Source organism: Pygocentrus nattereri, chromosome 23 (genome assembly GCF_015220715.1).
Source record: "Pygocentrus nattereri isolate fPygNat1 chromosome 23, fPygNat1.pri, whole genome shotgun sequence".
Classification (NCBI taxonomy): domain Eukaryota; kingdom Metazoa; phylum Chordata; class Actinopteri; order Characiformes; family Serrasalmidae; genus Pygocentrus; species Pygocentrus nattereri.
Window position 1 is genome coordinate 21,417,134 of NC_051233.1, and position 12,659 is coordinate 21,429,792.

At 38.8% G+C, this 12,659-nt stretch overlaps 1 protein-coding gene across 1 annotated transcript in view; it reads right to left on the reverse strand.

Moving 5' to 3' along the window:
• lamc3 (laminin, gamma 3) overlaps positions 1-12,659 on the reverse strand; it is a 202,644-nt gene that overhangs the window by 102,827 nt on the left and 87,158 nt on the right. Inside the window, exons 8-9 of the mRNA XM_017698781.2 lie at positions 11,956-12,092; positions 11,302-11,421 (exon numbers count right to left, since the gene is read on the reverse strand). Coding sequence (XP_017554270.1) covers positions 11,302-11,421; positions 11,956-12,092 — 257 coding nt within the window. The remainder of the gene's footprint in view (positions 1-11,301; positions 11,422-11,955; positions 12,093-12,659) is intronic.

Here is a 12,659-nt window from a genome sequence, read left to right on the forward strand (position 1 = left end):
TGGACTGGCTAATACATACTTGATTAAGCTGAATCAGATGTGCTGGTGATGGAATTTAACAAATCCTTGGAAAGGCTGAGCATGTCACAGAGACATCAGGAATCAACCTTTGGCCTTCAAACTAGTTCACAAGAGGTGTCCCCCATTTCCCCCATTTCTCAGTGCAGTGAAAGCCAGCGCAGGTGTGTTAGCTGATGCAACAGAACTGGCACGTTCAGCTGTCCAATGATGCTGAGTGAGTGGCAGTTCAAAAAGATGCGGTGCCACTTCACAGAGCTCAGAGAAAGCCTGTGGTAGTCTTTGCTCTCCTAGCGCTGATGGTATTGTGTGATTGGGGGAGTCCTAACTAGTGGGTGGAATTGGAATCAACCCCCCCAAAAAAGGCACAAAACACAAAGTTCTTGTTACTTTTTGCTGTTGTGATGGTGATTTACATTTATTCTAAAGATATATTGCGTTACAAGCATAAACGCATTGATTGCCCAGAGAAATGGTTTAAAACAATGTGCTTAGGTGAATTTGCATAGAGGTGTTCAACCACATGTACACACAGCTTGTATATTCTCCATAGAAAAGCATTGCAAACAGAATGGAGCAACCGCTCATGAGCTCATGCCCAAAACCGAGCATCAGCTAGACTGGTGTAAAGCCCCACAGTACTAGACTGTGGCATGCCTTACAGTGGAGTTTGTGATCCAGAACTGATCATCCAACATCAGTACAAGATCTCACTTATGCTCCTGTGGCTGAATGCAATCAAATCCTCACAGCCACATTCTAATATCTGGTGTAAAACCGTCCCAGACGAGTAGAGCGGCGGCACGGTGGCGTGGTGGGTAGCGCTGTCGCTTCACAGCAAGGAGGGCCTGGGTTCGATTCCCCAGCCGGGTGACCGGGGTCCTCTCTGTGTGGAGTTTGCATGTTCTCCCCGTGCCTGCGTGGGTTTCCTCCGGGTTCTCCGGTTTCCTCCCACAGTCCAAAAGACATGCAGTCAGGTCAGTTGTGTAAAATGATCAAATTGTAAGTCGCTCTGGATAAGAGCGTCAGCCAAATGCTAATGTAATGTAGAGGCTGTCACTGCAGTAAAGTGGGGCAAACTCCCTACTAATACCTTGGATGAGCAGATGTCTACAAACGTTTGTGCATGTTAGCTCTATTTTCCTGGTTTTTATGCCAATTTTCCCCTGAAAACTGTATGTAAACGAGTACACACCCACATACACACACACATATACAAAGTTTTCAATAAGCGAGGCAGCTTCCGTCCCGGGAACTCGACCAAAATAGGTGACAAATAGATTAGTGAATATCAGAGGGAAATGTATTTGCCTGTTTCACTGGCTGCCATCCCTCGCTCTCTTTCTCTGTCTCTCTATTTCTCTCTATCCCTCTCTCTTGCCTCGTATTATCTTGCCCTGAAGAAACCACAGCTACGTGGGGAGGATTACCGACGGCAATAAAAAACGGCACGCAAATTAGAACATAGTGTAAAAAAAAAAAAGGAAATAAGAAAAGGGATAAAAGTCCTTTGCTGTCAGGGCTGCTGTGGTCTAATCTTTAAAGCAAGCCAACATAGGCGAGGAGACATGAGCGTCGGGAGAAAAAAGGAGCAAGGGGAGGAGAGAAAATGAGATCGTTAAAAGCGGCGAGGGAGCAATAGATCTCCTCGTTTTTTTTAACACAGCCGGCTGGAACAACACAAACAAGCCCTGCGTCATGACGATAAGCAAAAAAAGGCACAAAGTGCTGTAAAGCGGTGCAAAGAGCCCACTGCTGTAGCTCTTACGGCGGGTGGGGGGGGGGACAAACGCTGAGTATGAAATCACATACTTCTGCTCTAATAGCAAGCTAAAATAGTGCTCTAGAAAGATTATACTACAGTGTGTCCAAAACCTAAATGCACACGGAGGTCGGACTACATTCAGTCCCAATTAGAAATGCATAAACACTGGATTCCAGCAGGACCTGATGGGACACTGGTCATAATAGGTTTGGCTGTCATTGTTGCTAATGCGATTTAGCGGCTGTTATTACGAGGAATGTGGAGTTTTATTTGGTCTTTAGTCGTTTGTGGCTGGGTTCAGCTCGAATTTTTGTGAGACGAGTCTAGTTTCGATTCTAACCTTGGTGCTTTGGGCCGGGTTGGACGCAATGGGCCTCATTCACCAACCACTCTTAAAAAGAGATTTCTGTGTAGATGTGTGTAGATGACTCTGACCTTCACGACTGTTTCCTTATTTGGGATTTGTTCGTAGGTAAGAACAGAATCGTCACACACTCAAGATCACAAAGGTGCCAACAGTTCTGTGGTTTAAGAATCTGCCAAAGCCTTTTTTAGGACCTATTTATATAGGAGAACATATTTAGAAGAAAAAAAAACATTCAGAACATGTTGCTGAAGGAGGCCCAGTGTTATATTAGGCTATATTAGGGTCTGGATCAAAATAACAAGTCCAATTAACTGGACATAAATTCCTGTAGTATGTGAGCTTTTAGAAAATGTCGGATTTTCCTAAAAACCTACACGATTATTGTACTGTGTAGGAGTCGGACTATAGTTGTAACACTAATCTGATCATGCTTAACAGTCATGGCTAACATTTTAGACATTGGGGTGGCTTAAAGGGGAATTTCTGGCCTAACCTACAGTTTCATATGTTATTTGTCATTTTATGCAGTATTCTGTACAGCAGTATAATGTGAGAGAATTCATGATTTTATATCATTTTCAAGATTTCAGCCATCAACGTTCTCTTACTACAATTTCTAGCATGCAGTAATGCACAAATACATCATACAGCCATTGGGAATCCCTGTGATATCAAGCAATCCTGACTGCTAACCTAGGCAGTGATCTATAGGCTATTAAATACAACCAAGCTACCATTACTATATCTCTTTACTCGGTTGCCAAACAAATTGTAAGGAAAACAGCAATTTTGTCTTTATTCAGCACAAAAAGGATGCCAGGGATAAGTTTTTACCCTTTCAGACAACAGAGAAAACAAGCCAGATTGAGGTATCTAGATAGCCAGTTACTTTATGGTTGTAGTTTTCATTTTGGTCAGAATGTCTATTTAATTGCACATGGACTGACAGGTTGGCTTTACTTTTACTTTCCTTTTAAGAACTTCCTTGTCCAGATTTAGCAGCACAACAGATGCATAATGAAACTGTGACCATTCAAGTGATCCCTCGGTGCAGAATGCATTCCTGATGAGGATGTGGTAGGCACTTTTTTGGGAGTAAAGAAAGCCTATAGTAGTTTGTTTAAAAAGTCCTACACATACTGGAATGCTGTGCTGAGCAGGAGAATGTACTTCCTTTGCAAAAGTGTTCAGAATATAGTTCATAATAAGACAGTATTCATCAAATACTTATGAAAAGAGCTAGGAGGCCACATTAAATGTGCAAACACTGGACAAGATTCAATCCTATAATTGAAAATCAGAAGTGTGTGAACATTGGACACCATTCAATCCCATAATCCTACAAAATAATACGCCACAATGGAGCAGAGAGGTGGGGTTTCTGGAGTGGCTGGCCAGCCTTGACCAACAGAATATTATATTATGGTGATTATACTTTGTTTATTTTGTAAACCTTTTTAATGTTCAAAAAGATCATGGGGCAAGTAGATGTACCATTGCAGTCATTCTGAAAAAGTGCTTTAATATTGGAATATTATTATAGATAAATGTTATGTAATGGAACAAAAAAAAACAGGAGTTTAACTGTGCAATAATTTATTTACAATATAAAATAATTAACTGATGTAATTATTTCTGTTGATGAAGTAAGTACACCTCTGAAACAACTTTCTGTAGGTGTTTCCTTAACTGTACACTCCTTTCTGACATTGGAGAGAAAAATTTTTGCCCACTCCTCTATGCAAAATTCTTTTAACTGTGAAATTTGGGGAATTTGTTGATTAAACGGCCTATTTCTAATCCCTATTTCAATGGGATTCAGATCTAGGCTTTGACTAGACCATTCCCTAACTTTCCTTTCTTTTATCTGTCTGAGTCATTCCTCAGTGGAATTACTTGTATGCTTGGGATCATTATCTTGTTGGAAGGTCCATGTCTTCAGCTTGAACTTTTTTACAGATGGTCTCACACTCTCCTTAACCACACTGTGGTATGAAAGAGGATTCATAGTCAGTTCTGTGATTGCAAGTCAGCCAGACCCTGAGGCAACAAAGCAGCCCCAAACCATAACATTTCCACCACCATGCTTTACAGCTGACATGACGTCCCTGTGACTAAATGCTGTCTTTGATTTTTGCCAAACATGACTATTGGTCCCCGCGACCCTGACGGAGGAGCGGCTTGGAAAATGGATGGATGGGTGGATGACTATTGGTCTTGTGATCAAACGATGCCATTTTTGACCCGTCTATTGTTCCAGAAGTTCTGGTCCCCTGCCTAGATATTCATAGGAAACTTTGATCATGCCATGATGCTCTTTTTAGACAGCAAAGACTTCCTCCTGGTGCACCTCTGGTCAAATTTACATTCTCTTTTTAATGGTAGATGCAGGCATTTACCTCAACAGTGGAAGGAGCTAGGGGCAGATCCTGTGGTGAAATTTGGGGGTTTTTAGAGACTTCTTTCAGGATTTTATGGTCTACTTTCAGAATAAATTAGTTGGGGCAGCCTGGCCTGGACACGTTGGTGTCAAATTCCTTAGCTGTGCATCATTTTTTGGACAGTGAAATGGTTGATTTCCAATATCAACAAAGAAACCAGGTTTTAATAAGACAGAACAGGTTTAAATGAGACAGGGTCCGTCAAGATATTTTCTAACAGTGTTGCTATCATTAGCACCTAATTGACTGTACCTGAGTTCAATCTGATATATCTGATGTAGTGATATATGTAGGAGTGTGTTTACTTTTTCCACATAAGGACATTTAATTTCTGTATTTCAGTTTTATAAAAAGATGTCAAAAATGTTCGTTTTAAGCGGAACTTGTTAAATTATGTCACCTTTATCTATCAACATCTGGTTAAGTGAAGACTGCATCTCTGTATGTCTATTCAAACCAGTGCAACACACACTAGCATGCCACCACCACATCAGTGTTACTACAATGGTGAGAATTATCCACCACCCACAAAATGGGAACTTGGCAAGTGAAATTATCTTATGTCTAATCATTATATGTAATGTTTCTCATTTTGAGATTGCTGCAAGCTTATTTTCAAGATTATTTCATGTATTTGTTGCCATTTTTTTGTTTTACTTTATGTAATTTTGTTAAGTCAAATGATCCCACAAATGATCCCACATTGGACATTCATTTTGCTGGCTTCAAGCACATTTCTTAAAACAAGCAAAAATATCTGCCAATATAAAAATATATTAGATTGGCTTACACAAATTACCTACAACAAGTAAAATTGTATAGAACAGAGTTAAATAATCTTAAAATAAGGTTTCAACAAAATGCGAGATATTAGATATGTTAACTAGATTTAAGATAATTTCACTTGCCAAGTTACCATTTTTTTTGCAGTGCAAATAATACCTGTGGTGGTCCTGGCCATTAAAAAAACAGGGTAAAAGGGGCTAGCAAAGTATGCAGAGAAACAGATGGACTACGGTCTGTAATTGTAGAACTACAACGTGCACCTACTTGGTAAGTAGAGCTGATAAAATGATCAATGAGTGTGGATACAAGAAGGTGTACCCATTGAAGTGGCTACAAATACAAATAAACAGTGCAAGATCATTTGCTAATATCTTCACATTGAGCATGAGTGTGTAGAATTTAGTACTCTGTGTAGTACTGTTATAGTACTATAACTCAATTACAGTACAGGGAAATTCACTTAAAAATGAATATGACCCCAATTGGCCCTGAATATTCTGTTGTAACTCACAGTAGGATGAAGCAAAATATGCTACATATCTTGATATATGTGTGTCAATTGCATTACGTGCGATGCTGGAAGTGATCTCTGATCTCTGTTTTCTGCCGGACACATGAAGGGGTACAAGGGGTATGCACCTGGACATTGCAAACAGAGGTTAAACGTTGCGTCCGGGCATCCTGTCTTGTTGGAAGCTCCATAAACTGAGGGACACATTGCATGTTGTTTCGTTCAGATTGCTTCAAACTAGCGACAGTTATTACAGAATATTCAGGGCCTCTTTCGAGTGAATCTCCCTGTACTTATTGGATAGTGGCCATGCTACATTTGGTCAAAACTGGAACAGTGAATACTGAGTGAATACTATTCAGTCCCTTAATTCCTGTGATATGGATGGGTGTGCCTTCGATGGAATTTGGTTGACCTTGTTAACAAAAGACATGAGATTATAATTCATTATATTTTAAATGCATTAAAATATAGACAAGTTCATATGATGTTGTATATGAAAATATTGAAGTTGATCATGAACAAGAGTTTAGAGGTTAATGGCAACTGACTCTACTGCTGTAGTGTGTCCTCTTGAGTACACTTCAACCAGGAGAACAGTGTGTTCTGCCACTGCAAACTAGTGTGTAATTGCAGTCAGTTTAGCAGATGACTGGAGTTGAGTGTGTACACACACGCTGACCATGAGCAAAGAAATTCATCTTTATCTTCTGGCATTAAAGTTGCATATTAAAGCAGAAGCGAAAAGCCTTGTGTTGACATTCATATTAGGGGGCTTATAGCACGGAGGAGTGTCACTGCTGTGGTGTGTGAGAGTGTGAGTGTGTGAGTGTGTGTGTAGACTAGCCTTTGATCATATTTTGGACTGGAAGTCATAAAGACATGCTGTAACAGGATTGCTCATACTGTGATCAGCCTGAGATGCTTTGGCTAAGTGTCTCTCAGTAACGCTAAATTATGCTATTAATGGAACTCTGTCAGACTGGCAAAGTTTCTCGTCCTCCATAAGCCTTGTGTCCGCCACACACAGAGGACAGGGACTCCAAACTAGCCCCCTAGACTGATATCCACATTTTGTGTTAGCTTCAGATTGGGTTCTAGAACTAGTTTGTGACAAAAATGATGACCAAAATCTTTCTGGAATTCATTTTCAGCTATGCATGTTTAAAGGCCTAGAGTTTCTTTTATAAAGGGTCTCTAAACTTTGCCTAAGCCAGTGGAGAAAAGTTAGCCTAACCAATAGAAGTTGAAATACTATTGAGTTTTGTCATAATTATTACCAGTATACCACAAATAAGTGCAGTGGTGTACAAACAATGCAGAACATTCTAATGTTAGCAAATTTAGCTCAGTGTCAACAGTCATGGACGTTTGTCTTGGTTCAAATGGAAATGAAAACGCAGCAGACCTTTAATCACCTGCTGCTGTCTAATCTGTTACATTTTAAGCAGTCTAATTTTGTTTTCGAGGCAGCAGGCATAAAGAAATGGCCAGCCATTTGGAGTTAGTCTTAGCCTAACATGGACACCAGACTGATTGCTGCATGAGAGTTTCAAATGACTTGTGAAATTCTATGAAGCTTAAGTGGGCTTCTGATTTGAATTTCCATTTAGCCTTAAATGGTGCAGCAGTTACATTCAGGTGCCTATGCATGTGGCAGAATGTGTGCTGCTTCATTATGATGGAGCAGAAAATTCAAACAAAAAGCTGCTGAATGAAACACCAACTTCAGCCATGTAGACATTGACATTGCCGGGCCCACAGGGCCAGTGTTACAATGCAATATTGAAATAAGTTTGTCTATACATTGTTCAGTTTTCATTTTCCTGTTTTGCACAGTTTTCTTTGGTCATTAAAAAGAACCAGACCCGGGCCTAGATATTCATTAGGAAAACTCAATCATGCCATGATGTACTTTTTAAACAGCAAAGACTGTTTAAAGTCTTTCTGGTGCAGCATCCATGCTGGACAGGCTTGTGCAGTCTCTAATGTTAGATACAGGCAATTTGACCTCAACACTGGACTACAGACAGATCCTGTGATGAAATGATAGGATAGAGACTTCTTTTAGGATTTTATGGTCTGCTTTCAGGTTAAATTAGTTGGGGCAGCCTGGCCTGGACAAGTTGGTCTCAGATTCCCTAGCTGTACAGTCATTAAAAATGCTTCTTATTAAAATGTGAACATCCCAGGATAATAAGCCACTGCTAATCTAAGAATCTGGAACTAGTCCATCTGAAGTGTCCAATTGCAAACGTCTGAGGAAACAGGCCATAAATTGCAAAGTACCTGGTATACTGCTCAGCTATGAGCACATACACACCTTTCCTCCCTCCCAGTCCTTATAGCATCTCTCTGCTGTCGGAACAAAACCTTGTATCTCCAAAATGGCAGCAAAAAACACGCTTTACTTTTAATGTAAATCAATGGAGGAATTTTCTCCAAGTCAGTTGGACTGTTTCTTTTGGTCCATTCATCACGAAATTCACACACAATGTAAAGGCCAATGGTCATCTTCAAGCTATGCCAAACACTGAAAAACGGGGTTTTGCAGCAATCTTCTACATCTGGCATTGTCATTCTTCATGCTTGTTGCCAGGTAACATTCACATCACCGTGTATGTATAGAGGTTGCTCCCTGTTTTCGTTCCTCTCTGTTTTTGCCTACATCGATTCTCTTCTTTGTCTGCTCATGTTACTTGAAAATGTTCCTGCTCTCCTTTAACAACATGTATTTGAATGAACAGTTAGCAATGTCAAGGCGTTATCGAGACATTACATTCACATTTTCTGGTGTTCAGCTTTAGAATAACAGGACGCAGTTGGAAATTACTTACCGATGACACAATTTCAAAGGTGCTACACACTCACCCCCTGTGACTGTGGTAAATTTAAAAGTAGCCCTAAAAACTAGGGCATTTTCAAAGCAGCCTAATTTTGTGGGAAAAGTGCAATGTTGTACATAGTCTTGGAACTATCACTAGAGAGTCTGCTGTTTTCCTCATTGTGCCAAGAATTGTCTGCTTTGAGAGGAAGGGGCTGCTGACTGACAGGAAAAATGACTACACTGAAAAAAATGACCTTAAAACTTCAACATAAAGTTGAACTTTTTGTCAACGTAAAGTTAACCTGTTTTATTTTTATAGCGATTTAGCAGGACAATACTGATTAATTAATGCAGCCCCTGTCCATCATGATAATAATTGTAATAATACATGGTAATATTGCATGTTGTGATGACACAACTGTAAAAGACAGACCTCTATGAAGAAAGTAATTAAGTAGTAATTTACATTTTGTGTATTTGCTTAAAGTATAAAAGTATATTTCTTAAAACAAACAAAATGATCTGTCAATACAGTGAAATTATTTCACCTAATAAAATTACCCAAGCAAAAAATGTCTAAAAATAAACATTCTTAAAATATACTGACATCAATCTTAAAAGGAGGAGTATTAGATATACTGACTAGATTTAAGATCATTTCACTTGCCAACATTATTTATTGCTGTTTAGATGACTGTGTTAATTATTTTAAAATGTACATTCATGGGGCCCCAATCTTGCCTTTTGCCTAAGGCCCCAGAATCACTAAACGTGCCTCTGCACAGCAGGCAGAGCAAGCAACTGCTTGAAAAAGCTTGTGTTCTAATTCAAGATTAATGCTATGTCTTTAATAACTCTGCTTGGCTGTTGCCAGATTTGCCCTCCACTTTTGGCATTACGGTTGTGGATGACGGACACTATTTTCAAATCAGACATATAGCAAGTCTTCTGCTTTAAATCCAGTTTGAACTAATTGGCTAAGCCTTTTAGCAAGCTGGATTTGTTCTGGGAGCAGACAGCCCAATCATAGGCCCTGCTGTGCTTGATAATGTGATCTTCATAAAAGTTCAAATAACAGTCTGGTGAAAAATCAAACAAACACAATTTTCTATTTCCAGTAGTTACACTGTATTAATCAGCAAAAACTAGTAGTGGCAGATCTTATAGGCTGAATTTATATATATATATATATATATATATATATATATATATACTCATGCATTACTGATCTCCCTTGAAGTGTTCCCCATAGACTTGCATTGATTTTTTTGTGAAAATTTGTTTTTCTTCAAGATATGCGTCCAAATCAATCAATCAATTATCTGTTATTTTCAATTTCTGTCCTTACAGTAATGCTACATTCTCTAGCATCTCTAGGGGAATTAGTATATAACATTAGCACCAAGCTAACTGAGGTATATGTTTACTTTTCCACATTGGAAACTGATCATTGATTTACTAGATCATTGGCTCATTATGCACACATATGTAGGCCGTTTAAATGTGCATAGAAAGCATTGAAATGTACATGAGCAGTCTGCAACAGTTGCATCCAAAAACAGCTACACACAAAAACTACACAAAAAAGCCATATCATTTTATATCATTTTTATTTTATAATAAGATTAGACTGAAGGCAAGGCTTGAGGTTTCAGCTCATATCCTACCTGCTTGAGAGACAGCTGGGCCTGTTTATATCCGCAATTTAATGGTAAATAAAAGTGCCTAGTTTGGCTAACTATCTGCTTTCTTTGCTAGTTAGCTTAGCTTCATGGCTGATAGGAAATGATACACTGCTCTGTCTCACACAAAAGTCTACAGTGACACAGAATCAGGTGTAGAATCAAGCAAAGCTTTCATTTCTCTCAGTCAAGTGTGAGATATTAGCAAAACCTGCTGGTCACCAGCCAATTTAGCATACCTTAAGTTTCGGATGCTGGCAGTCTGGTCAGGAGCAATGGAAGTTAATATGCTAGTCACCAGCAAAACCAGCATATTTCATTTTGGAAGCCGGGATGTTGGTCAATCAGTTTGACCATGATGGACCTGTGTATAATAATCAGCACCAGACCAGCATAAACCAGCATAGACCAGCTTAGCTGCTTTTTCAGCAAGGAAAACATCTGCTCTGTGGCCGCTAGCACACATGCTAATACTGCTAGCTTCTTTTGCCGTATGTTAAATTCTAAAAATAGCAATCGAAATATCAACATACCATATTTTTATGTTTATATTCTGGTTCTTCTATTGGTCATGAAATATTGCTTGATATATTCATCAGGTAAAAGATTCATTAAACTGTGTGTTAGCTGTGCCTGCTTTTAAACACAGGAAACTGGAAAAATGTCAATGAAGCCCGTTACATGTTTTGGTGCATTTGACTGCTTCAAACATAAGATTTGACTGTTATTGACAATGTTTTATCTGTTATGCTTGAATGTATAGTAAATTGTGCCATTAATTGAGCTGCTTCCATGTTTAGTTTAGTTTTCCACCTGGAATTATGGCCGACCATTATGTTTAGAAATATGATTCGGTCTGTATGTATCTATGGTTATGATAATTGTTGATGTATTGTAAACCTACCTGGTGCTTTGTAGTAGCCAGCATCTTCCTCATTGTAGGGTAGCAGGTACACTTCACCTTCTTTCCAGAGCAAGGAGGATTGCTCATGTTCTGCGAACTCACCTACCCAGCCATCAGGGTCTTAGACACATAAACACAAAGGTTGGATGGGAAGCTGACTGTACATTGGGTCATTATGCATGCTTGCTTAGGTAATTGTTTATAATGGTTTCGTACTGCTGAATGCACTTAGTTGAGTCCATACACTACACAAAAAGGCATTTAAAAAAGTTATTTATAATGAATTAAGGTTAAGATTAGACTTAAAGCAGGGCTTGGGGGAGTTCAGTTAGGTCAGAAGCTTCTATCAGTTAGCTTGAATATGTACTTCATTACCTGACTATTTTATTTATGACATTGTTATGTAAAGGCTTATAGTGCTGTGCAACACTCAGAGACCACCTTTCTCATTTATTTAAAGTCCAGTCAAAACAGCCATTAAGCAGAACAAGAGATAAGAGGAGATATTTCAGAGCAGAGTAGATAGAAGATAATCCATTTGCACAAGGAAGGGCAATGTCAGAGTAAAGGCATTGTGGAAAACAGCATTTCCCAAAACTTGAATAAAAATATCTTAAATGATACAAAGATAACAATATCAGATCACTCAGTTACCCTCAAGAAAGTCTGAGGTGATGTTGAGGGCCACATGGTGACTGGAGGATGAGCATGCGAGGGAATGACCAAAGCAGAAGCACGTTTGACAGCCGTCTGGATTGTCCGGTTGAAGATTGAATGACCCAGGCTTGCACCTAAGCACTCACACACACCATATGCGTTCCGTAAGCACACTATAAAGCATCTTAGTAATATGTGTCATTTTTTTTGACATATGTTAAAACTTTCATCGATACAAATGCAGCTTAAGGTTCTTCAGTGTTTGCAGATAAGAAAATAAAATAGCATTAAAAACAGTGTATGACAACAAAGATCATGTCATTAAAATAACTGTGTTAAAAAAGGTGAAAAAGAAAATAGAAATGGTGCTAAAATAAGGAAAAATCTAAATTAAACTAATAAACTAACAAAACTAGTTGCATATTTCATGTGTCGATCATTCTACCAAATGGGTTCAAAGTCAGAGTTAAAAACACATTTTATACTTGAACTGACTTGGACTTTAGTTTAAAACTCTTTTGCTTTGAGTGTTGCTACACTTAAATAATGTTTATTTTATTAATATAAATGATTAAACATTCCATATTGTCCCTACCAAAACAATCACAGCACTACTTTCAGTAGTGACACGTTTAGCACATTTTGAGCAAAACTCCAAAATGCTAGCCAGTACACAACTAGCAAACACAATTTTGAACAGT